General features: G+C 46.0%; 1 protein-coding gene across 6 annotated transcripts in view; it reads left to right on the forward strand.

The window, feature by feature from the left end:
* The window catches only part of ARFGEF3 (ARFGEF family member 3), a 146,623-nt gene that overhangs the window by 67,667 nt on the left and 52,211 nt on the right, over positions 1–26,745 (forward strand). For 4 of the 6 annotated variants that reach the window (XM_023651189.2, XM_023651191.2, XM_023651192.2 and 1 more), the window contains 7 exons: positions 236–278; positions 2,880–2,958; positions 7,411–7,515; positions 8,344–8,677; positions 13,635–13,747; positions 14,500–15,410; positions 25,510–25,676. In XM_023651189.2, coding sequence (XP_023506957.2) covers positions 236–278; positions 2,880–2,958; positions 7,411–7,515; positions 8,344–8,677; positions 13,635–13,747; positions 14,500–15,410; positions 25,510–25,676 — 1,752 coding nt within the window. The remainder of the gene's footprint in view (positions 1–235; positions 279–2,879; positions 2,959–7,410; positions 7,516–8,343; positions 8,678–13,634; positions 13,748–14,499; positions 15,411–25,509; positions 25,677–26,745) is intronic. The other 2 variants (XM_070223988.1, XM_070223989.1) reach the window with 1 other exon arrangement.

Below are 26,745 nucleotides of genomic sequence, written 5' to 3' on the forward strand. Positions count from 1 at the left end.
ACTCTGGAATGAATTGTTTTTGAAACTCATAAGCTCAGTTCCAGAAATCATAGTCTTTTTGTAAATACCATGAGTATTAAAATTCTGTCAAGACCTGGAAAGTGCACTTAGGTAAGCTAGCTGAGCCCAGAGCACTCAGATTGGCATTTTGTTTTCTAGAATTTTCTGTTGCCTAAGAGTCGGGAATTTTCTTGCCTGAATCTCCTAATTGGCCTGTGTGTGTCTCCCTTACTAGATAATTGAAAACCCGGATGACCCACAGGAATTCAGGAATCAAGGTATTGGATTTGACTTTTGCTGGTTTGGTTTCAAAAGCATCTATGAGCATGCCTGCTGTGCTTGGTGTTGGGGACGTGAAGATGAGTAGGGCTCTCCGGTGAGCTCACATTCTCCTCAAGCTTCTGCCAGCCCTGCCTTCCCCGTGTCTAATCAGCTCTTGTCTTCCCTGTGTCCCTCACTCTGTGTCACCCACACCCACTCCCATCCCAACTCTGCGAGGGAGGTAACTGCTCACACACCGTCCTGTTGGAGGCTGGCTTTTTGGTTACTTTGGTTACTAGGTCAGGGTTATTAATCATTAAAATGAGAATTGGATAGATGGTTGTAGAAACCTGACTGACATAAAGTGCTATCGCACCTGGAGTATGTTTGTGAAATACCAATATTTTGATATGAAAAGTGAGTCATCTCACAGGGAATCTTGCAGAAGGACAGACAGCCCAGTTTAAGTAGCAGATGAAATCAAAGTAAGGAACTTTTGTCTGACCCACAGGGAAAGGAAAAATAGAGGTCCATGTGTAACTGACAAGCAGTTTGATTTTTTTTAAGTGTTTGGTAGAATTACTTTCTGAAAGAGATATGAAAAATTCAAATTATATGATTAAAAATTGAAATATGTTTTATTTCAGATTTTATTCAATATTGTAAAAAGTATTGGAAAAGTCTGCTTTTCTTTGATACTTTTGCCGATTAATAGTAGGGAGAAGGAGCGGAGTTGAGAGAAGATGGAAAAGGGCGGGAATGAGAGGGAGAGAAGCAGCCCAGCAGGCCCAGTTAGGAGAAGAGAGCAAAGGGAGGGAGGAGGTGGAGGCTGCCTCCTCCTTTTCTGGCATGCGGCTGAGTGTGTTGCTGACCACTGCCCTTGCTCTCAGGCTGTGGCAGGCGGCGCTGTGGGTCCTCTCACCTCTGCAATCTCGTGCTCCCGCCTGCCTTTCCCTCCTCTATTGATTGCCGTGCCTCTGAAATCTCCACTCTAGTGTGGGGTGATTTTACAAACCAAAACGGAGGTCGACATCCTCCTGGTCAGACACATCTTCAAAAAATACGTGAGTAGACAATTGATGGACCCATTTGAAATTTATCTAAAATTAAGTTTAAGGACTACTTATGGGTATTATTTATTTTAAGCTGTGTTTTCTCATTGTACCTTATCACTTCTCAATTTTTTTCCTACATTTAAGATCATCAATTTTTTTTTTTAAAGATTGGCACCTGAGCTAACATCTGTTGCCAGTCTTCTTCTCTCCAAAGCCCCCCAGTACGTAGTTGTATACTCTAATTGTAGGTCCTTCTGATTGTGCTGTTTGGGATGCTGCCTGAGCATGGCTTGATGAGTGGTGCTAGGTCCGAGCCCAGGATCCAAACAAGCGAAACCCTGGGCCGCTGAAGCGGAGCGTGTGAACTTAACCACTCAGCCATGGGGCTGGCCCCAAGATCATAAATTCTTAGGATCATCCACTTCTCTTTCTCCTTCCCTCCTCCAACTTTACTTTTATTTTCTCTCTTGCACTTCTGCCATTTTTTTCTCCATCTTCCCTGGCCTCATGGTCATTAGTCATTTATACATTCATCACATACTTAGCCACGTTTGTGTAGATCTTAGCTGGGTTTTATTATTAAAAAAAAAAAAAATTCTTGTTACTTTACTTGGCCCAACAATTCTGTGAAGTTGGTATTATTTATCCCATTTTGCCAAAGGGAAAACTGATGCTGACACAAGCTCATGCAATCAGCAAGTTGTGGAGCAGTACTTGAACAGATTCCAAATTTCAGCCTTTTTCCAGTATACTCCAGTGCTTCTGTGGGAGTTTTGTTGCTAATTTCTGGATGTGAATGTGTTTGTAGGGAAAATTATGTTTTCTGACATTAGCTGTTGCTCCTTTAACAACAAAGACCATGTCTGAAGATGGTGACTGAATTTGGTTGCCTTCTTTCCCTAGTGTCTTAGTTTGAGTTTGAAAAGCTCATCTTTCTTCCATGCTACCACATTTTGTCTCTCTGGGATACAACTCAGATCTTCTCAGAAGACCTGGAAATTCATGAGCTCAAAATAAAGGATACACAGTCATGTGCCACATAACAACATTTCAGTCAGCGACGGACGGCATGTACGATGGTGGTCCCATAAGATTAGTGCCATAGAGCCTCGGTGTGTGGTGGGCTGTACCATCTAGGTTTGTGTAAGTGCGCACTATGATGTTCACACAACAACGAAATCGCCTGGCGACGCCTTTCTCAGAACATATCCCATTGTTAAGCGACACATGACTGTATAGTCTGCTCGCCTAAATATTGAGAAAATTGTTGTCAATTGCGTTGTTTCCTAAATTAATGAAATCTTGTGTTAAGTGTGAATGAATTTTATAATAAGAAACAATATTATTTTCTTTCTGGACTATCTTTTGAGTGTTTTACTTTAGAAATGAATAATTGTATTTAATTCTTTTCTGTTATCGTTTTGGAGGCCTAAGGAAGGCTCAGCATCTGAAAATCATCTTTTCAGTCTTGAAAACATCAAAAGCAGAGGATGGGAAGGACTATTGAAGAAGCTTCTAGTGCCTCTGCGAATGTCTAACACCTGTCCCCTCCTCTGTTTGAAGGGTCAACGGTGGAGTCCCTCTGTGATGACCTTGTGTCTGTGCTCACTGTTCTGTGTGAGAAGCTGCAGGCCGCCATCAAGTAAGTGCCTTCACTGTGGTCCTCTCATTCGCCAGTGGTTTATTTATGAAATAACTTGTCTACAGTGTCACTTAAAATTGCAGATTATAGGGACAATGATTCCCCCATTGGAATTCCCCTGTAATTCCTGAGAAATGTATTCAGTGACCTTGGCAAGCCCACATTACCAAATGCTGTTACTGAAGGAGAGAAATTTCTGATGGGAAAATGACACTGTGCAAAGGAGTTAGTCCCTCAAGCGTGGAGCTGAGTGGAAAGAAGATTCGCTAAGAGCTGGTCGATGTGAGGGCAGGTCCTAACCCAGGCGTGTTCCAGCTGTGTGACCCTAAACAGATCTCATCAAACTGTACTGCTCTGTCCTCCTCTGTTGAATGCAGGGTTGGCTGTGTGGCTTTCTGTTTCTTCTACATTTCCTGAGCTTCGGCGCTCACTCACTTGCATATCTTTAAGAAAAACACATTTCTCTGACTTTTGTATACTTTTTGTGGTTTTGCATGCAGTTTAATCAGTGATATTAGATTGTGCAGGTGGTGCCTTCTGTTTCAGCTCTCCAGGCAGTAAGTCAGTAAGATAACTTGTGCATCCAGAGTAAGGCCAAATCACAGAAAGACCAGACTTTCCAAGACGAGATGAGAAGTCTCTACCAGCTGCACCTGTAGTTACCTGCAAAATTCTGCAACACAGGAAGATTCTGAAGTGTCCTTTGAGCTATGAGAGACGCATTAAACTGTTGTTTCCTGGTAACTAGAATATTTGATAGTTCAGCAAACTTTTGCTTGTAGAATTTTACATTCAGTAATGAGCTGAAAGAAGCAGTCCAGTTGCAAACATGAATGAGGTCTCACTTTGCTGGGAGAATTGCAGAAACTTGTTTTTGTTGTTTTATAAACTCAGGATTATTTTTAAGCTAAGCTTAGAATTACTTTTTAAAGTTGTTGCCAAATGATTTCTACATCAGTGTATTCATTGTTTCTCTAGGTCACCTGCCTATTTTGACCAAATGAAGCTCTTAAAAAATGAAGAGACCTATTTAATATGTGGGTAGTATAAAACCAAAAAGAAATGCCACTTGCCTCCTTCCACAGACCCCTCAAGTTTCTCCCAGCCCAGACTCTAGGCAGGGCGTTATTTTCTCTCTAAAGGGATGTGTCTGAAGCAGATGGGATGTAAATGGCTCCACCTGTGCCCTGCTCAGGCCCCCATCTTTCCTGACCCTGGAGAGCTGGAGCAGATTCTTATCCGAACCCAAGGGCTCCACACCAGCTGCAGTGACCCCATCTGTAGGGTCCCATGGGACCTGATTTCCCTGGGACAGTCTCAGGTTATGCCTGTTGGGTATGGTTGTCATCACCCTCCTTCACTCTCCAGTGTCCTCACTGGGAGAGGCTCCATATTCCCTCCGCCCAGCCATAACCATGGTTCGGACCTCGGGAGACCTCTAAGTCCAGCAAGTCATGGGCACCATGCTTTCGGCTACCCTCACTCTGCTGGCTCTGCCATTCCCCTTGTTTTGACACCTGTACATCTTTTACTTCTGTGAGCTAAGCTTGACCCCTCTCCTGCCTTCTGAGTATGTTCTTCCTCTGAACCCACACTGTGGTCAGTACTCTCTACACCATTTCCAAAGTCAAGAGCCCACATCCCTCCCACAGCTTCAGCTCCGCAGGGTGTGCCTTCCTGATCCATTCAGTCTCAGACTCAGAAAACGCACTCCAGTGTGCAGAGTGACTCACGTGCCATGGAGATGCAGTATTAATAGAGTGCTGTATTAGATAAGGTGAGTCACATGATGCTGTTTGAGTCCAAGAAATAGTTTATGATGCAGTTAGGAACACTGAGCATCTTACTGAGCACTGAGAAATCTGACTGTCAATTATTAGGAAAGGACATGGCACAAATTTACATTGCAAATTACACACATTAGGAACTAAAAGTCACATGTTTCTGTCAGTCACCGAGAAGGATGAAAACCGTTCTGAACCATGTGACTTGACGATGGGCTTTAAATGGGGAAAACAATTCACGTGAGGCATGTGTTTTTCTAGAGTTTGTCGTTGGACATTGGCTCAGAGATGGCTGTAGGCATATTGTTACTGAGCTTCGTGGTATTTACAGGAGTCTCGTGGTCTTGCCTAGTTTTCAGGGCAATTCCCCTGTTGTAGTCCTGCCTCCAGAGACTGCTCACTTCGTTTGACTGTAGTCTCTTCCATCACAACTCCCTTACCTAGGATGGTGCACCTGCATGAGCAGCTGTGTCACAGCTTTGAACAAGACATAGTTCGACTGGACACACCCTCTCCCCAGCACTCCATCCGGGAGACTCTAGCATGAACGTTACGTCTCTACTAAGATGCCCTTTCCTTTGGAAATTCTCTCTGGGTCCATCAAGTAGCTCCTGTATGCTCTCGTGGAACCTGTGTCAAATGGTTCACTTGTAGCGCTTCCTGCACAGCACTGTATCTGTTCTTACTTGTCTCTCTCATCCAACAGGAATGAAGACTGTGCTGTTTCTGGTCAGGAACTACGTCTTGTTCAAAGCTGTGGGGAAGCCTGTGGGTGGAGGAGCGTGGGCGTATAAAGTGCTTCCCTGGCCCAAGAAAGGCCGGTCATGTCTTCCTTCTCTCCTCTTCCTCCAACCACCAAATTCTTCCAACCACCATCTTCCTCTTGGCAACGGTGACAGCATCTTCAGGACTCAGCCCCTGCCCGCCTCATCTCCACCCTCAGCAGGTGTGGTGAGGGGTGTCCACAGAGAAGCAGAGGGCGCTTTCTTAGAATAACGGCCTTCTTTTCATTGTTGTGCAGTTCTCTGCAGAAGGGAGAGTATTGTAGAGTGCGACTCAGCAGGCATTCTGTAAAGAGCCACATTCTGCTGTTTGCTGTTCATTTTTGGTTTTCTCGTTTTACAGCCCTTTAAAAAAGCAAAGGCCTTATTTGACTCACGGACCTTGGGCAAGATGCTGCCTTCGAGCTGCAGTTTGCCAGCGGGTTTTAGAGCATCATGTTACCTGCACAGAGACTGTGCTGTCCGGGTCTTGAACAGGGCACCCGAATGAGGGACCTTACCTGCCTCCGGTCCTTGTCTGGCACCTGCACAGCCTCCTGCGTTAGGCAGTGTGTGGATTTACTGTCTGCTGTCAGCTTTTCTTCCTTCCTGTCTCCTTAAACTGGTAGTCTGCTAGTCACGTGTCGTGTCTTTCTCTTTTACCCCCTTCTGGGAGTTATTTGAACTTTAAGGGCAGTAACCTTCCTTTTGGCATTTATTTACTTTAAATTAGGAGAAAAGTGTCTCAACCAAAAATTTATTTTTAAAAGAAAATTTTTCTTTTTTCTGAACACTCCATTCTATACAGGATTCCTGAATGAATTCTCTTCAAAGTATTTATTATACATTAGTAGTAAATGTGTCCTTGAAAATTAAATTCTTCCTTACCCCTGCCTGTCATCCTTGCCTCCCACCTGGAGGGTAATACTTTCTGGTGGGCTGCGTAGAAAATGTAACCTGGGTATAAGAATGGGCATCCTGTGAAGTTGCCTGTATTCTTACTTGTCTCTAGTGAGGAATCCTCTAACAGTAATTTTAGGGAAAAGTAATTCATTCATTGAAAAACCACGTTGCCTTCAATAAAGAAGAAATTAAATGCTTGTGTTTGACCTATTAAAAGATAATGTGGCAATGGTCTCCTGAAAGGTGTAGATAATTAAACATGTTAGAATTTACCATTTCTGGAATAAGTATGAAATTAGGTAATAATATATCAATATCTGTTCACTAATGGTATCAAATGTACAAATGGCAGCTGATGTAGAATGGTAATGAAATGATAAACAGGTGCAGGAGTGGGTAAAATACGGTCACTCTCGGACCACGCTCAGCTTTTCTACATATCTAAAACTGTTCTGAAAGTAATGTCTGTTACTAAAAACATCATCCTGACTGTTAGTTTGCTAGGGCTGCCGTAACCAAGTACTACAGACCAGGTGGTTCAGACAACAGAGACTCGCTGCTTCAGCTCTGGAGGCCGGGAGTCCAGATCCAGGTGCTGGCAGGGCTGGCTCCTTCAGAGGGCTGAGGAAGGACTGCTCTGGCCTCTCTCCTTGGCTTGCAGAGGGCCGTCTCCTCTGCATCTGTTCACCTCGTCTTCCCTCTGCATGTGTTTTCCTCTTTATAGGGACATGGCCGTGTTGGGTTAGGACCCTCCTTCATGACCTTGCTTTAACTTGATTACCTCTCTCAGACCCCATCTCCAAATAAGGACATATTCTGAGACGCTTGGGTTAGGATTTAGCATATGAATTTGGGGAGGACACAGTTCAACTCAGAACACTAACTCCCCCTCAAAAGAATGAACACTGCTGTAAGGCCTAACATTTCTCCAAGCGTTTCCCACACGACCTCTGACCCTGCCGTCACTGTGTCTGTGCTTGTGTGTCGGTTTCGCTCTTCTGCAGTGACAGCCAGCAGCTGCAGCTTCTGCACCTGGAGTGTATCCTGTCCGTGCTCAGCGGTTCCTCCTCCTCCATGCACCTGCACCGAGGTTTCACAGACCTGATCTGGTGAGTGCCCATCCAGATACCCCTGCCAGCCACCACCCCAAGGGGCTCAGCCCTAGCTGAGTCTGTGGGTCTCTCCCCTCAGCATCCATGACCTACCCAGAGCTTCATCTGCGTATAAATATTTTAGAGGAGAGGAGGGAAGTTGCTTCGGTTAGAGGTAGCAGTTGGATATACAGAGACTGATGATTAAGGTAGCAAAATGTGCGCCCAGGGCCCGTGTCGCTTTGTTCACATCATAGGGTCACAAGACTCAGGAACAAGGAGGTTATTTCCTAGGTTGTTGGTTTGTTCTGAGGGCGTAGACAGGCACCAGAGGGTGGCACAGGGGCACGAGCTACTGAGCCTACTTCTTAGCCTTGCGGCATCTCCACCTCCACCTGAATGCTAGTCCCACACAGTCTGAGGTCCAGTGGGGGACCCGCAGGCATCCGGGCAGTGGCTCTGGGCTCCGGGCCTGTCAACAGGGAGGACGATGAGTGACATGTCAGAATCTTAGGTTAATGTCTCAAATGAGGGGTATGAACAATTTTATTTATAGCAAAATGAAACTTTATAGCCAACCATTAGCATTTTGAGTCTATTTCCTCACATAAGATGGTTTCTTAATACTTCTCGTGATATTTTATTTAGTTAACCCTAGCTTGAGTTATAAAGAATTCTGTTGGCATACCCAGAAGTGATGGAGAGATATGGAAAACGGGCAGAATGTAGCCACAAGCAGCAGCAGTAAGGAACTTGACTCTCAGTCATTTTTGTGGCATCTGGACAGTATGCATGTTTTATCCTTGGCCTTGTAGTGAAACTTGTTTTCTTCCCTTCTCTCCCCAGGAAAAACCTTTGCCCCGCTCTCATTGTGATCCTGGGGAATCCAGTTCATGACAAAACCATCACGTCTGCTCACAGCAGCAGCACAAGCACCAGCATCGAGCTGGACTCTGCGTCTCCAGGAGTTTCCGACCACGGCCGGGGCTCAGGTTGTTCCTCCACTGCGCCAGCCCTGAGCGGGCCTGTGGCTCGGACTATCTACTACATTGCAGCTGAGCTGGTCCGGCTGGTGGGGGCAGTGGACTCCATGAAGCCCGTGCTCCAGTCCCTCTATCACCGCGTGCTGCTTTATCCCCCACCCCAGCACCGGGTGGAAGCCATCAAAATAATGAAAGAGGTAGGGGAGGCCCTGAAGAATGCCCCCAGGTTTGCCGGGGGGGTCTGAGCACCATGTCTTGCCCACAGGAAGCACTCAGAACACCTTTGCAACCACTTGCTGGAGAGTCTGTAAAAAAAAAAAAGCCTCGCTGGGACTGAATTATACTACACAGTGTCCAGTGACAGGCAGTCTCTTTAGTATGGGAGGTGTGTGTGCATGGGCCGCAGCCGGGCAGGGGGGCAGGACATGCTCACTGAAGCCACGCCATCTGGTGCTTTAAGCTGCGTGCATCTGCCTAGGCCCCGGCTGAGATTCCTTCTGCTCCCTTAGGTGCTGTTCCTGCAAAGAGAGATGCTTATTCAGCTTCGCCAAAATGGGATTTCAAAATGATTTTACACTCAGGTTGTATGTTATCCAAAAAACAGCTTCATCATCTCTGGTTGCTGCAAGGAGTCCCTGGCCCTGTTCCTTCTCATGCCTCGTCTCTCCCAGCGTAGTGACCCCAAGGAGAAGATAAAGGTCCAGGTCGAAATACCATCCCAGGGGGCCACTTCTTGGCTTTGAGGAGGAATTAGGGTTATTTTGAAGAACTTCAAACAAGGGTTCCTCTGCCTTCTCTCAACCAAAAACAAAAGTGGTTCACGTTTTCGTATTTGTGAACTTGTTCATGAAGGTCAAATTGTATTTGCTTTTGTTACCCAACACCAAGAAAATCAGAGTAACAAAATTTCCTTGTTTATGATTCATTTATTTTAAGCAATATTTGCTACTCACCATTTTCTAAAAAGCTTAATTTGAATTGCTGCTTGCTGTTTTCATGAGATTTGACCATAATGAATAATGGAAAGTTCTGACCCAACGTTTCTAGAAATGAATGAGCAGTTCAGATTTAACTGCGATTAAGAAAATCTGTGAACACACAATAATATTACCATTTTTTCTTACTGACTGTGTGCCAGTGCACTTCACGTATACTATCTTTAATGTTCGTAATAACTTTGTGAGGCGGTGTGTCAGCTCTCACCAGTGAAGAATGCTGCTGCTTTTCCCCATCAGAGCTTCAGGCAACAGAGCTCAAAGGGTCAGGTCTTACTGTGATCGCCCAGGCTGTGAACACAGGACAGCTGTGGAGGCTGTAGGACTACACTCCTCCAGCACCACCCAGGCAGCGGTGGCCCTCGCCTGGGGACCCCCCTGCCCTATTAAGCCTGGAGCCTAGAGGAGCAGGAGTGAGCTTTCCCTGATCAGGTGGGTCCCCAGGAGGAGGAGAATGGAAGGGGCTGGCCACATGAGCTCAGCTCCTTCTCCTGAATCCACCAGTCAGCTCGGACATCCCCCTCCACTGGGGAGAAGGGAAAAGGACCCAGAATTTTATCCCCCTGGATGTTCCTCCCCACAGAAACATGATGCTGGGGAAAAGCAATTTGCCTCCCATAAAGAAACTAAGGTGTCAAGGTGTCAAATGATTTGCCCAGGGTCACGAAGAAAGAGAAAGGGTGCACACCCCTTCTGAGCCAAAGCCCAGGTCTCCTGCAGCACACTGGTCACTGGACTGACCTTCACACTGCAGCACAGATGATTCCAGCAGCTCCTTCCCCTTACAGGGGCCTGAGTTCAAGGGGCAAGGTTCAAATCCTCTCTGCCACTCACCAGCCAGGGGCTGGTAGCTAAATCACATTACTCTGAACTTAGCATCTTCTCATCTGTACCTACTAACAAGATGCCAAAGGTTGCAAGTTCAAAATGCGATGAGGTTTGTATAACTGCTTTGTGAGCACGAAGTGGTAAATATTTGATGCACTTATGCTACCCTAAGGAAGAGCAAAACAAGACAGGTGACAATAGCTGGTCCTCATTACCTCCTGCCTGGAGTAGTTTGCCAGCTCCTTGTCTCCTGCCTGCCTGTCTGATTCCTCTTATTTTCCTGGGCTAGTGTTCATAAATCACTACTGTTAACAGTGAGGGCTCCCTGTTCCTCTCCATCAAGTCTGAGGCATTCTGCCCAGTTTGCAGACCCTTTTGTCCTTGTTCTCATTGCCCCTCATTCCCGTGACCAGCCCAATTCCATTTGACAGACCTGCCTCATTCAGTTCTCACCTGCCTGCCTTCGTTCCGACTCCCTGTCCCTATTACGACCATGGCCACATCACAGAGTGGAGAGGTTGATACAGTAGCCAGTTGATACAGTTCAGACAGCCGTTTGCAAACTCCCTTGGGAAGATGAGGACAGGCCCGTTTTCCAGATGGGGACGCTGAGGCTCCGTGAGGAGGAGTTACTTGTGAGCGGTAGGGCTGAAAAGGAGTCCAGGTGTTCTGAGTCCAGCTGCCTCTTTGTTGTTAAAATCCCCTCCACTGGCTCTGCGTCGTCAGGCCATTGAGTTTGCTCTTCTTTGACCCCATCCCACCACTTGACGATTGATTGTGTGTCCCGTAACACCAGTGGTTTCACAGTACGATGTGGAACATGCTTCTCGTCTCTTCAAATGTAGTTGGGTTCATTGCTTTTCTGAGCTTCCCCTGGGGTCTGCACCACTGAGCTTGAGTCAGAAAAAGTGTTGAATCGGTTCTGGATGGATGAGGCTGGCCCTGGAGGCAGGATGTCTGCACAGAGGGTGTTTCACCAGCAGCAGCCTGTCTTCCCTCCGAGCTGGCAGGCCCTGGAGCTGCTGCCACCTAGAGCCCCGACCCTTGAATACTAAGCCTGTGTGTGTCCGGGCTATGTAGGGTCTAAATGTATTTTCAGTGGACTCTTCTTTACCCTGCAAAGGAAGTTAGTTATGCTTTCCCCTTTTTACAGATTTTCTAGCTCCCCAAGGTCGTTTGCAGGGCAAGGCTGGGGTTAGAGGCCTGCCCCGAGCAGCATGTGTGGGCGGAGCTGCCCGAGGAGCATGAAGGCCAAGGTGGGTGGGTTGTTTTGAAGCAATGCCTCCGTTCATATGGCGGCACCAGCAGTGTGGGAAGGTCGGTAACCTGGACACCAGCTGTGCTGGGTTTGTGCACAGAGGAGCCACCAGGCGTCCGGGGTGTTTGCCAAGCTGTTTGGACGTTCAGCCCTGGGCGTGTTATCTCCCTACTCTCTCTCTCATCTGCCATACACGCTGTGCACCTGTCAGAGACTTACAGGACGTTTTGTTTTTCAAAGGACATTTTCTTTTCTGTTTCCATTTTCCCAAAAAGATAAACAGTAATCAAAAAGCACACCTTGCTTCCCTTTCTCTCGCCCATGTTCAGCATTAGAAGGCCTTCCCTCTTCTTCATCACTTCCCAACCACTGCTGCCACATCTGCCATCCCACCTGAGAAAGCTGAGATAAACAAGTCTTGCCTTTCTTTAAGTATTTGTTGCAGATTCTTCAGGAGCCTAATCACTCAGTCCCCTTTCCTCCAGATTCTGAAACAGCTGAGAAATAAGCACTAAAAGATTAATGTGGGAACTAATATGTATCATCTAATTTCCTAGGATAAACTCAGATTAGAGAGAGAATGGGATCCCAAAGGAAAGCGAGAGTGCCCACTCCTACCCCTAAAATGCGCATGCCCTCCCAGCAAGCACTGGAACACCCCTGGGGTGCAGCCGGGGAGAGACAGGGATTCATCTCTCTCCCTCCTTTTTTGATGTGAAAGAAATAAAATGTGGAGAGAAAAGTGGAAGCTTCATTTCTGTGCCTCCAGCACTGCAGAAGTTCCCAATTTCTGGAGTAAGAAAGAAATGTGGGAAGAGGGAAAACAGAATGCCCTTAAGATAGAACTTTTTCTGCTTAATATGCTGTTTTCTGTGAGTATAACTTGCTTTGAAAATAATAGATATAGCAATAGGATGTCCGTTCCACTACAGTTAATTAACCTGTCTTTCCTTTAATTAATTTAGCCTCAGATTGAAAGTTTCTGTAAAGACTTCTACCATATGGAAATAAAAGTTAGTTAGAACTGAACAATTGTGAAAATTCCATACATGAAAACTTGTGGGATGCAGCCAAAGCAGTACCTAGCAAGATATTTATAGCTTCAATTGCTTATACTAAAAAATAGAAAGCCTGAAATTAATGTTCTAATTCTCCCACTTAGGTAGTTGGAAAAAGAAGAGCAGATTAAATTCAAAGAAAATAGAAAGGAAAAATAAGTATAAAAACAGAAAGTAATGTGATAAAAAGCAAATATAACATAGTGGATCCATAAAGTGAAAAATACCAGGACTCTATAAAGATTAAGAACATTGGAAATCTCCTGGCAAAAACATTTGGAAAATTTCAGAAAAGGAGCAGATGAACAGAGATAAGGACGGAACACACGTAACTGGCTGCCACAAACTGGGGGGGACTGAGAAAGAGACTACGGCCATGACAGGCAACTTGAAACTCGGATAAAATGGGTAGATCCTTAGGAAATCACTCAGCTGTTAAAAAGTTGGCCAAAGAGGAAGTTGGAGACCTAAATAGTCCTATAGTCTTTTAAAAGAAATTGAATCAGTAGTTAAAATCTTTAAATTAAAAAAAAAGTCACTGACCCCATACAGCTTTAGAAACGGTTGGACCAACTTTTAATGACAGGTAGTTCCAGTGACGTGAACTTTCCCAGAGGATGGAAGGAGGAAGTGCTTCTCAGCTGAGTGTTTAAGTTCGTTTTTTAAGTAAAGCCAACTTAAAATACTTGATAGCAAAATGACAGAGACCCAATCTCACTACAGAACATAGATGCAAGTCCACCCAGTTGTCTGCTGGACAAGTTTTTGGAACAGGCCCCAGAGGATTTTCTTGGAACCAATCCTGACCTGGGGAGCTGTAAACCCAGGGCACATTCCGTGTCAAGAAGCAGCCACATCAGTGTTATTAAGATTTACGGTTCCGAATAGTTGTGTTTCTCCTTAGACTTTGTCACTCAGTAGAGAAAGTACGTGTTTATTTGATCTCACAATTTTAAAACCTTATACTTTTTTATGATACTCACTTTTTGGTTATTTTTTTCCCTTTTTCTTTAAGCTACTTGGGAGCCCACAGCGTCTCTGCGATTTGGCAGGTCCCAGCTCCACTGAACCAGAATCCAGAAGAAGATTGGTTTCAAAAAGAAAGTCTCATCTGGATCTCCTCAAACTGTATGATACATTCCCCTTTTTGGTCTGTGTTGCCTGGCGAAGACTGCTTCTCTGAGCAGTCTAAAAACCTTGTCTCCACATCCCTTGTTTTGCGTGAACCTGTGTGACGTGGAGTGACAAACCCACAAGCCATCCGAGAAGTCTTACTTCAATTTATTACCATGATACAACTTTCCATATTTTCTTGTTGACTTAAACCCAATGCACAAAATGAAATGTACAGATTTATTCATTGGGGTTGGTTTAGGGGAAAACTCTTTGAATTACAATACTGTAGCCATAGGATTCCTGTACATGCAGCTCCCCTTTACATGTAGAGAAATGAATATTCTGATTTACAGTCATTTTATTCACATGCATCTGCTCAGGAATATGTTATTTTGTAGAAGATGTCCACATTATCACATAGCCATAACTATATTCTGTTTGAAAACTGAACATAATATAAAAGTGAGGTTATTCATTGCCTGTCCTTGTGAGGATTATAAATTCCTGTCCAGAGCTTCTGTTTGTTCCCAAATAAGCCAGCCAACCAAGAGACAGAGTGATCCAAGGTGGCCGCTTTACCCAGAGGTGTTCCTCTGCCAGCTTGAGCATATTTGTTTCATTGATTTTCGGTTTTTTTGCCCAGACCATTTAGTTTCTTGTAATTTAGAGTACCTGTTTTGAATACTATACTGTTCACCAGTCTGACAGTTCTTGTTTATTATAGAACATGTACTGATGCCATTTTCCCCTTTGAACACCTTTAGCATCATGGACGGCATGACCGAAGCATGCCTCAAGGGTGGCGTCGAAGCTTGCTATGCCGCCGTATCCTGTGTCTGCACCCTGCTTGGGGCCTTGGATGAGCTCAGCCAGGGCAAAGGCTTGAGTGAAGATCAGGTCCAGCTGCTGCTGCTGCGTCTCGAGGAGCTGAAGGACGGGGCTGAGTCCAGCCGGGACTCCATGGAGATCAACGAGGCTGACTTCCGATGGCAGCGCCGAGTCCTGTCCTCAGAGCACACGCCCTGGGAACCGGGGAATGAGAGGAGCCCAGACATCAGCATTAGTGTGACCACAGACACGGGCCAGACCACTTTGGAGGGAGAACTGGGTCAGACTACACCTGAGGACCACTCCGAACTCCTCAAGAACGGGCTCAAGTCGCCAGCTGTCCAGAAGAGCAAGGAGACCCTGGGTAAGGCATCAGAGCCAGAAGCAGTGGACCAGCCAGATGTGGTGCAGGGAAGCCACACGGTTGCGTACCCTGACATCACTAATTTCCTGTCGGTGGACTGCAGGATGAGGTCCTACGGATCAAGGTATAGTGAGAGCAATTTCAGCGTTGATGACCAAGACCTTTCTAGGACAGAATTTGATTCCTGTGACCAGTACTCGATGGCAGCAGAAAAGGACTCAGGGCGGTCTGACGTATCGGACATCGGGTCCGACAACTGTTCGCTTGCTGACGAAGAGCAGACCCCTCGGGACTGCCTGGGCCACAGGTCCCTGCGAACCGCTGCTCTGTCTCTGAAACTGCTGAAGAGCCAGGAAGCCGACCAGCAGAGTGCCAGGCTGTTTGTGCAGTCACTGGAGGGCGTCCTTCCTCGCCTCCTGGCTCTGCCTAGCATGAGGGAGGTGGACTCAGCCCTCCAGAGCTTCGCCTCTTCCTTCTGCTCAGGTTTGTAAACATCTGCTTTGTAGTCCGTGAGTATTCAGAGCCTCTACCTTAATGGAGTTACCGTCGTGCATGTGCTTCGAAGTGCTCACAGCATCTTGAGGAATCTCTGGGTGTCTTCTGTTTGAATTGCACGGCAGTCGATGGCTAGAGTGGGCTGTGAGGCTGATAAGGGCGTTTGGTTTGAGAAGGCGTAAGGGGTGGCTGCCTTCTAGGAAGCTGCTGCTAAAGGGAGCCGTGACCTGTGGTTCTCAAAACACTGATTTCTTACTACGCTTCTCTGCCTTGGTGTCTAAAATCGTAGAGCTGTGCACTTTGAGTAAGTATATCAATGTGCACACTGTTTTGAATGAGGTTTTGGATCAGGTGCAGGCTGTCCTCTCAATAGATTCTGAATTCCTCTGAGCTTCCACACAGTGTGATTGTCCACTGTATTGTGATAATGTCACTTTCTCCAATCAGACCTTTCCTGTCTGTGGAATGGCAGTGTTGTAACCTAGCCCACGTTTAAACAGGGGTACTGTCGAGGATGTTGGCCAGAGTGCACCAGAGTTATGCTAGTTTTATTGAAGGGCAGAAGATAATCCCCTAAGTTTTGGTGGAGGAAGGATGTAAAGAATACAGGCAAGTAGCATCTCACACAGTGAGTAATAAATTTAAAGATAGTTTTCTTGAAAGGTAATACAGAAAGCAAGCAACTGGTGGGTACATAGAATTTATGGCAGGAGTCAGTGATTGCCTGACCCTGGTTGTCAGCTGTCCTCTCCCTGACAGGCAGAAATCTCTTGATCTCAGGGCACTGAGGCAGGTGGACCTCCCTGGGCCTGTGCTCAGATAGAAGGGACTAACCTGAGGACCAGCACCGAGCCACACAGGCCCAAGGTCGCCGGCCGCTCCTCCACTCGGGCCTAGGGCATGTGTGTGTCATCGCACTGCCTGCCTTCCTCGTCCACCTTCCCTCTCTGCTCTCAGCTCTCGAGAGTGCGAGTTACAACACCACGTCTAACACGTTTTTGATCTTCCAACAAAGAACACATCATGCACACACAAAAATATCCCGGCCAGTTACTGGAACTTAGTAGAAGCTGACTGCTGTGTTGTTAAGAGGTCGCTTAATACGTATCTGTAAGAAGCTGACCAGATTGTCCTCTGTCAAAAGGACAAGAAAAAAACACTCCAATCCAGGTATGTGTCAGGAAGAACATTTTTTGTATGAGAATGATCCAGAGTTGTAGCCAACACCAGAGGAGACAGAGAACTTCTAATCCTGGACTTCTCAAATGGCCCCCTGGCTGGTCTAGAGGGTGTAAAGAGACTCATGTAATTTCTCAGCTTTCCTAAATGCACTGTGATTCTTTTCAAGACATGAAAATACCAATTTTTAAGGCTACTCAAAATATTTTCTCAACATTTTTCCTTTTGGAATTAGATATAAAGGTGAACTTTAGATATTTTATTTGTGTGAAGGAACACACATACACACAAAAGATTCATATGTTTCATTGGAAGACTAGGAAAATGTATAAATAGTCTTCTTAAAGTTATATTTCTCCCTAGTATCTTTTATACTACCATTAAATCTTTTATACTATCATTAAATCTGACGTTCTTTTATTGAATGTTCATAGTGTGTGTGTTTTGTGTGTTTCTTTCTCCCCTTCTCTATCTGTTTCTCTGTCTCTTTTTACACACACACACACACACACATCCTTCTTCAGCCAACATTTATAGAGAAGCTTCACTGTGCCCTGTGCTGAGGGTCCCCAGATATGCGTTCCAGACAAATGATTTGTCACAGTGGTAAAGACTGACTTCCAGGGGGCCTGCCTCATTTCCTATGAGAATTAGGAAACATAATTTTCACAAGGTCTTTTGTTAAATCTGAGGCCAAAGCAAATTCTCACATTTGCGTTTTTGTGCCTTACAAATCAATAATTATTTATAAGACATGCAAAGCAGGGCTTGAGTGAATGTTTTATGGGGCCCCATGAATGTGTAAACTGCTCAAATTTTAGAGGTCTGTGTCCCATGAGACCCAGTATGTTATGTGAGGCTGATTTTCACATTAGACATCAGTCCATTGAGAATAGGCTTCAGACTGTTGTGCTGTTTCCGAGGACAGCTTTCATGGTAGTGGGCTGTGATTCAGTCAGTCACTTGTCTTTTCAACCCTAGTGACCTCCATGGTGCTTTTCCCAACTAGGAGCTGGTCTGTGTTTCTGAGTACGACCATCACTCTGTGGTCCTGCTCCCAGTAAGCTAACTCTCCCCTGTCACTGCTGTGGGTTAACCGGTCACGTTGCCTGTCGCTGTGGTCAGCCGCTCGACGCAGGCCTGGGGCCACCTCTGGGCTGAGCAGAGCTCCCCTGCCTTCTGATGTTGCCTCCAAGATGAGAGATTGGTGAAGGGCAGCTCTGTGCTCCATGGCAACACGGGCTTTGCCAGCCTTCCTTTATTCCCCACAAAGAAGTTATGCAAGTGAAAATGGGAAGGGAGAAGAGCAGAGCCTCCGTCAGTTATAAACCAGATGTTTTACTAATTATTTAGTTCAATGCCAAAGGCTTCAAACCTTATTTTGCTAAACTCTCTGTCAAGCATTGTCCCTGACCAGGTGCCTGTTCAGTGCCCCTGGCTGAGAGAGGCTCGCTCCACATTCCCGGCATGTGCAAGAACCCCTGTCCTCAGACAGCTAGTGTCAACTGGACCAGACCTCTTCCTTCCCCGTGAGTCAAGGGAGCCTTTCCTTTGAAGGCAGTATGAGGTTCTTCTGGTGGGTTTATAATGGTGGTACCAGATGGAAGCTGTGGTCACTGTAGACACACCGCCCTGATCCTACATGGGACACACTGGTGTCCAGGGGATGTGGCTCCTTGGGGACAGAAAGGAACAGCCAGCCTCACACACAATTGATGGAGGGATATGGCATTTGGCTGTGGGATTGCTGTTCCTTAGACTGGTGTTCACTTAACCATCTTGAGACTTACTGCAAGGCTTATTGCAAGCAGCTTGATATTTATCAAGTACTGAATTTCATACAAGATAGTCTAGCAAGTGTGAATCTCAGTCATCCAAGAAATATCTTGTTCTATAAATTAAAACATCTTTGACTTCAGACCCCCAGTCTGCCTAGCCGGTGGCACACTTGATCTCTGCTGTCCCTCAGGTCCCCAGCCCAGGGTCTAACCAGAGCTAGAGCTTTCCTGGCACCTGGACTGTGAGCCCCTGTCCCACTTCACTGCTCCCCAGGGGGCCTGGGACTTTGCCACCTCCCTGCTTGTGGGGGCCCGGGATGCTTTGGCAAGGCTGGGGCCCCATGTGCCATCATACGTCCTCCTCTGGGGTCCTGCCGACTCCCTAGTACTGCCACACAACAAGGAGAAACAGACCTCCAACCTCTCCCCAGCCAGGATCTCCCTTCTCTGCCTCGCTGCTCACTCCCCCACCAGGCGCCTCTGGGAATGGACCGCAGTCCTGGGAAGGAGCTCCGGCTTTGTGCAGACAAAACCAGGAAGGCAAGTCTGCTGCTGCCAGCTTCATTTTGGGGTCTGGGGTTTAAATACCCCCAAAGATGGTAGGACCAATTTACTTCATTGTCTTTGTGGAATACAGAAGGAAAACACAGGAAGAAAACCTCACCTCTCTCAGTAAGGGTTAGGTTTGTTTGCAGATAGCAGAAGACTCAAGTGAATGATTACTTAAGAAAGAAAGAGATTCGCTTTCTTTCCCCTAAATTGTCTGAGGTAGGCCACCCAGCGCTCTCTAATGATCTGGGACCCGGGTGCTTGCTCTTTCTGCCCTACCCCCGCTAACATGTGACTTTCGTCCTAAGGTTTTCTCATATACCACGATGGCTGCTGCTAGTGGAGTTGCAACTTTCACATCATGGTCCAAGCAGGAAGGAAGGGGAAGGAGTGGCAAAAGGCCTACCTTGAGCTGAATAAGGCTGCCTTAAGGAGCTCTCTAGAAGTTCCACATAATAAGCCTCAACTTCATTGGCCTTCCCCAGTTACACAGCAGACAGGGTACATTGCAACCCCAAATAAAATCAGAATTTTGCTACTAAAATAGAAGAGAATGGTTTTGAGTAACAGCTGATGGTTTCTAATACAGCACCATATTTTGTTTTAAAAGCTGAGTGTAGATTCAGAGTCATCCTTATAGTATCGTTAGTCACTTCTATTCTCAAATATTGTTTCAAACAGAAAGAGAATTAAAGGTGGTTTGCCAGGAATTTTGCATAGAGAGAGAGAAAGAGAGAGAGAAAGTGCACTTGAGGCCATACAGTGTTGTCAGGAGCTTGGGCTCTGAAGTCATGATCATCTAACTTCAGATTCCAGCTCTCCCAGTTAACAGCTCTGGGACATGGGCCAGTACTTAGCCTGTCTCTCTGCATCCCTATCTGTAATGTAAGGATAATAGTAGTACTTTCCTTATGTATTCTGATGAGGATTTGATCCAACTCTGCTGTAGTGGGAGTGGCTGAACAAACAAACAGGAAGATCTGCTTGGAGAGTGGGCCATTTAAATGAGTGACATCAGAGGCAGGACATTGGCATGGGGGTGACTCACTTCAGGGTGTTACTGTGGGAGATAGTGGGCAGAGTAGGGATAGAGGGAATGATAGATGGCATGGTTGTCAAGGATCCAAGAGGACCTGTCATCAGATGAGTTGTCCATCAGGAGGCTGGAGTCATGCAGGATATTGGCAGGAGGTGTCAGCGGGGACAAGAGACCAAAGTCATCCATGAATATGGCCATGTCTGTCATGTCCCACATGAGAGCTTTAAGGAAGAGTGAAAGGTGTGGGCTGACAGCGTGAGCCTCAGATGACGAAGGATGTTTGGTTGGTTGGGTGGGTGGTGGTGGTTAGCTGGTTGGTTGGCTGGCTGATCGGTTGGTTGGTTGGCTTTAATAAAGGGAGGAAGAGAAGTATTCTGGAAGCAGGGATAGAGAATAAGTAGTCTAACAAAACCCTCCTCCAATACCCTGGCATTTGTGGAATATGAAATTTGGAGAATATAATAATATAAAGATAAAAAATAATAACCACCCAGACACTCTCTCTGGAATATCTCAGTGTCTTTTCTTGGAGTCATTTCTCAGCATATAAACGTGCTCATTGATATGCACCTACAGTAGCAATAATAGCTAAGACTAAGGTGGCACTTCTCGTATGCCCTGGATTGTCTGTGTATATTAATTCATGTAATGCAACAGCCCCACAGGGCAGGTCGTATTATCCTCATTTTATAGATGAGGAAACTGAGGCACAGGGAGGTTAGGTAGTGAGTCACCCTAGGTACACAGCTACAAAGTGGCGATGCCAGATGGGAACCTCAGCAGTCTGGCTCTGGAGACCTGCTCTCAACCATCACACTGTGCCAGGGTGGGTGGATGGATAGATCGGAGATGCCCTGGTGGAAAACCAGCCGCAGACTGAGAAACTAGCTCAGCAAATGTGTGCTAGTTTCCCAAGTCCTGATAGACAGATCCCCATGGAAACCTGGCATCTCATTGGCTCCTGGGATTCTCGACTAAGGGAACAGAAACTCAAGCAGCGATTCCTATATCGAAATGCATATGATAGCATTATTTCACAGCAAAAATATTAGAAATTACCCGAATGCCCAAAAATAAAGGAAGAATTCAATGAGTTCTAGTGTAGCCATTTATGACACTATGTAGCCATTTAAAATGATGTTTTTGAATAATATTTAATGATATGGATAATGGTCATAATGTAATTTTTAAAAGAAGGATTCAAAATTAACACCAACATTTAATAATACTTAGAATGGTGTGATTACAGATTATTTTCATTTTCTTCTTTTTCCAAATAGCTAAAAAATTGTTCTTATAACTTCTGTCTTTGGAAAATAAAACAGTGATGTCATATACACACTAGAACCATGGACTTAAAGATGCCTGTTACTGTGCAGGGCTGTATGGTCTATCGAGAGGTTTAGAAAGTGGACCGTGCCAGCATTGCGAGAGAGCCTGAGCATGTTCTTACACACAGTTGCTAGGAGGAAAAGTTGGCATAAACCTGGAAGATATTTTGGCCATATCTATCAAACTTATTATATGTATTTATGGTTTTGGGAATTTATCACACAGACACACTTGCAAAAGTCCTAAAAGTTATTTTATCATTTCACTTTTTTCATTATTGAAAATACATAGATATCCATCAATAGAGCATTGATTAAATAAATCACAAAACAACCATGCAGTGGTATATGCACAGTCATTAAAAAAGAGTGAGGCAGATCGACAGGTGTCGACCTCAAGAGACATCTGAGTATGTTGCTCTCACGCACCAAGGTGCAGTGCAGGTTGTGTTGTGCGACCTTGTCCTGCTTGCTGTCGGCCCTCCGTAACCACAGGTCCTGTATCCGAAGGGTTCTGCAGCCGTGGGTTCAGCCAACTGTGGATTGAAAGGCCTGTGATGGTTGCATCTGTACTGAACATATACAGACTTTTTTTCTTGTCACTATTCCCTAAACAATGCAGTATAACAACTATTTACATAGCATTTACATTGTATTAGGTACTGTAAGGAATCTAGAGATGATTTAAAGTATGCGGGAGGATGGGCAAAGGTTACATGCAAATACTACTCCATGTTGTATAAGGAACTTGAGCATCTGTGGATTTGGGTATCCGCAGGGGTCCTGGAACCAAACCCCCGCGGGTACTGAGGGACGACTGTATATTTGTTACATAATAAGTATGAACAAGAAAGTGAGTCTTTCTGGGAGGGGCATTATTGGGCCTTGGGAGAAGCAGAAACTATTCTTATTTTTTATACTCTTCAGTACTGGTAAATGTTTTATATCAAGTATTTAATGTGTTTATTTTTTAAAAATCAAGTTATCTTAGACATGGAAGAAACCTTTCAGGGTCATTTATGCTAATCTTGTGTTCAGTCTTTCACTGGTAACCAGTCAAGCAGGTGGCCCATCTCCTGCTCCTGACAGTAAAGGATGTTTTAATTATACAGATAGAGGACGGACTTCAGTTACAGCACATGGGAAAAAGCAAATAGCCAGAAAACATTAAAGGTCATGGTTCCTATAGTTTGTCACCCCAAGTGTGATAACACTTCAGTGAGACCAGTCAGAAGGATGAGCAGAAAACAGGTTATCCATTGCAGAGGGATATGGCAGAGCAGATCCTTCCACAACGTTGGAGGCAGGTAGAGCGTGGCATAGTGCAGGAAGCCAGGGGTTTGGCCTAGAAGACCTTTGCCAGCTCTAGCTATACAGTCATGTGCCACATAAGGGTGTTTTGGTCAACAACAGACCGCAGATACAACTGTGGTCCCATCAGATCAGGACTGTGTAGCCCAGGTGTGCAGTAGGCTGCACCATCTAGATTTGTGTAAGGACACTGTGATGTCCGCACAGCGATGAAATCGCCGTATGACACGGTTCTCAGAAGGTGTCCCCATCATTAAGTAACACATAACTGTGTGACTCTGGATAAATTACGTAACATCTCTGAAGCACTTTCCTATTGGTAAATTGAGTGAGTCATATTTCAAATGAAATAATGTAGGAAAAAAGATTGTTTGTAGAAAATAGAAAGCACTTAATAAATTATAGCTATTGTGATATTTCCGTTATTAATACCACCGGTGAGCCATATCTGGTATAGCAAGAAATGTTATCTTCCTTAAGTTGATAGATTATACCTCCTTTTGTTTGATTCTCAAATTTGCCAGCTCTTTGTAATGTAAGAAATTAATCTGTGCAGAGATAGAGGCCAGTACCAACAGATTGCTCCTAACAAGTCTGACGAGCTATTTTGGCATACCCACCAGCAGTGCCTTCCCGGGCCTGGTCACGTCGCTGCAGACAACATGGTCTGTGTGTCAGCTGCTGTTCTCACTCTCAGGATCTGAGCACGTGCTCATTTTCCAAAACATGTTCCGGGATAAATAGTAGTTGGTTTCAAAAGTTTAAACACCAACCACAGAGAAAGCTGCTTTCTGTTCCCCGGGAAGGAGCCCTGGAACCCACTCCAGCAGGACCTTAGGAGTGCACAGTGCTCCTGTGGACCATCAGGGCCAACACACTGCTCCTGTCCTGACTAGGGGTGTCATTTCAAAAACCCACTCTCAGCCTGACCTTCCTTTTGAGATGCACCTGAGCCTTGACTGCAGAGTGCTCCCAGTAGAGCGTCTCTTAAGGCAGCTGCAGAGCTCTGCAGGGCTTGGCAAAGGTCCCGCCTAGCCTTGGCCTGCCTACGGGGGTCTTCTTGGGATAACACGTACGCTTACTCCCACCAAAACACGTCTACACTGTTCTCAGTGTGGCAAAGTTCTTGATGTTTGTTTGGCTTCAAAAGCCTCTTCTGGTCCATATCGTCTTACTAGCATATTTGCTAAGAAATTTGCAGGTATGGAAGTAAACATTCCAGTTACAATTTGTATTTCCCACTTATTCAGTAATCCCTGAAATTTTTTACATTTCATGTAGGAGGCAGTTTTTTATTAAGGGATAATTTTAGACATGCTCTGAAGAGCGTATGGGTGTGTGTCGTTTGTGTGCACGTATTTAGGATGGACTGTTCCACCCACACCCCTAAGTCTAGCCTCAGAGTGTTTGCAGGAGCAGCTGCAGCGGGCTGACCGCACCCCCATGAGGGGGACTGACAGGCAGTCTCTCACAGCTGGCTGGCTGGCTGTGAGAGGCCGTCTGGCTAAAGGAGCCCATCTCTAGAGCTTGAGGCAGAATTGTTTGAGGTTTGTTTTTGGTTTTCAGTTAATTTGTAGAAAGCACAAGGAGCCCTTCAAGATGTAAACACTACAAGTATAAAATAATGTTTCAAAAACATTGTGGGGGGGAAACCAATAACCGTTATTTTGTGTATATCTTGAAACTCTCTGTTCATCTGTTAACAGCTTTATTGAGATGTAATTCACATACCATACATGCACCCATTTAAAGTGCTCAATTCAATAGCTTTTGAAATATTACATTGTTGTTTTTTAATTGTAGTAAAATACATATAACATAAAATTTGCTGTGCCAGCCCCCGTGGCCTAGTTATTAAGTTCAGCTCACTCTGCTTCAGCAGCCTAGGTTTGGTTCCCAGGCACAAACCTACACCACTCATCTGTCAGTGGCCATGCTGTGGTGGTGGCTCAAATACAAAAAGAGGAAGATTGGCAGCGGATGTTACGTCAGGACGAATTTTCCTCAGCAAAAAAAGAAAACAAATTGCCATTTTAACCATTTGTAAGTGTACAATTCAGTAGCACTAATTACATTCACAATGTTGTGCAGCCATCACTACTGTTTCCAAAACATTTCCATCATCCCAAATAGAAGCTTCCTTCCCCACCCCTGGCACCTCTGATCCCACCGTCAGGCTCCGTGTGTTTGCCTGTTCCAGGTGCGTTGCGTCAGTGTGTTGCACACTGTTGTCATTCTGCGTCTGGCTCGTGTCACTCAGCAGAGTGTTGTCAGGGCTCTCTGTGTTCCAGTGTGTGCGTGGCCCAGGTTGTGTCTATCCATCCATCTATGGATGGACCTGGCTGCGTCTGCGGTTGGCTGCTATGAGTCGTGCAGTGTGAACATTGGCATCCCAGCATCTGTTCACATCCCGATGGTCAGTTCTTTCGGACGTGTCCTAAGAGTACAGTTGTTGGGTCATGTGGTAGGTCTATGTCCAGCTTTCTGAGGAACGTTGTTACTTTTAGAACAGTTTGTACCTGTGAGTTTCTGCACTAAGCATCTTATGTGCATTATCACCTCTGTTCTCATGGCAAACTTGTTCATTCATGCTTATCATTTACTCAGCAGATATTTTTAAGGGCCCATTATGGGCCAGGCACTGTTCTAGGCGCTGAGGATTCTGTGGGGAACAGAATGAACAAAGTCCCACCCTCTCTTAGATCCTACATATTAGTAGTGATTGCAGACAGCAAACAAATGTCAATTAATAGACAAGACTCTCCCTGCTGGCTGTGGCTGCGCCACGGGAACGTCCTATGGGATGTGCATTCCTCTCAATAGGACTAGTCAGGGCTCTCCCTGCTCGTCCTCTGAGCACATTGTCTGCAGCCCCAGAGCTCGCCTGTTCTCTCTGGCAGGCATGATGCACTCTCCCCGACTGGACGGGAACAGCAGCCTGGGCTTGCAGATGCTGATGAACGCAGACAGCCTGTACACAGCCGCGCACTGTGCTCTGCTCCTCAACCTCAAGCTTTCCCATGGCGACTACTACCGGAAGCGGCCCTCCCTGGCACCTGGCGTGATGGTGAGTGACGAGCTGTGTCTCTGGGCTGAAAGGCCCAGCATCATTGCCCAGAGGGAGACGGCCCAGTAGCTCTGTCCCACTCTGCTCTGGACCAGGTGATGGCTGTGGGGTGTGGAGGACAGAAAAAGGGTTACTGCAAAGGAACAGGAATGCCGTTTGCACTGTGCCTTAAGCCACAAAGCTACCCACCTATCCCCCAAGAGTAGGCACCCCCAGTGCCTGGAAATGGCTACCTGCCCATGGCCCAGTCATTTCATCTGGTGAAATTATCAAGTGCGCACACGTGTAAGACACATTCAAAGACACGTGATCATCATGTTAAGTACCATCAGAAGATAAACAGAGAATGGTCCCCTTTGCTAAAAGTGATGCACACTGTTAGAAAAACTCTTCATTATGCTCCAAAATGTACCCAACCAACTCATGACCCAGAGCTCAGCTTGCTGATGTTGATGAAGGAGCCTCCTCTGAGGTGTGGAGTAGGCAGGATGGGGATCCCTTGAGGCTGGCCCCTTGCCTGAGCAGGCCACCCCGTGGTGTGGCCTCGCATCAGTCTGTGAGCCTGAGCAGGCCGCCCCGTGCTGTGTCCTAGCATCAGTCTGTGAGCCTGAGCAGGCCGCCCCGTGCTGTGTCCTAGCATCAGTCTGTGAGCCTGAGCAGGCTGCCCCGTGCTGTGTCCTAGCATCAGTTTGTGAGCCTGAATTCAGGAGCCTGCAGGAAGGGAAGCAGCCATCGCCCCTTTGCTGACAACCTGCACGCTCCCAAGGGTCCATGGTCCTTTATAGCTCTACATCGAGTGTCTCTTGAAACACGTGTTCCTTCAGGGAGTGCAGTCCATCTCCACGGCTGTTGTGGCAGCATATGATGACGCTCTGTCACAGATTCCTGTGCTGTTTCTAATCCTCCCACGCATCTAAGAGTGGAAACGTAAATGCAGTGTCCCTAACCCTCCTACGGGGTCCTTAAAAAGACTTCACAAATGAAAGGAACTTGGTGGAGTTTAGGACTCTCCGTCTCATGTCCCCTTCCCTCGCCCCCAGGCCTGGTCAGTGAGGTTTTGCCTTCCTAT

Source organism: Equus caballus, chromosome 10 (assembly GCF_041296265.1).
Source record: "Equus caballus isolate H_3958 breed thoroughbred chromosome 10, TB-T2T, whole genome shotgun sequence".
Classification (NCBI taxonomy): Eukaryota; Metazoa; Chordata; class Mammalia; order Perissodactyla; family Equidae; genus Equus; species Equus caballus.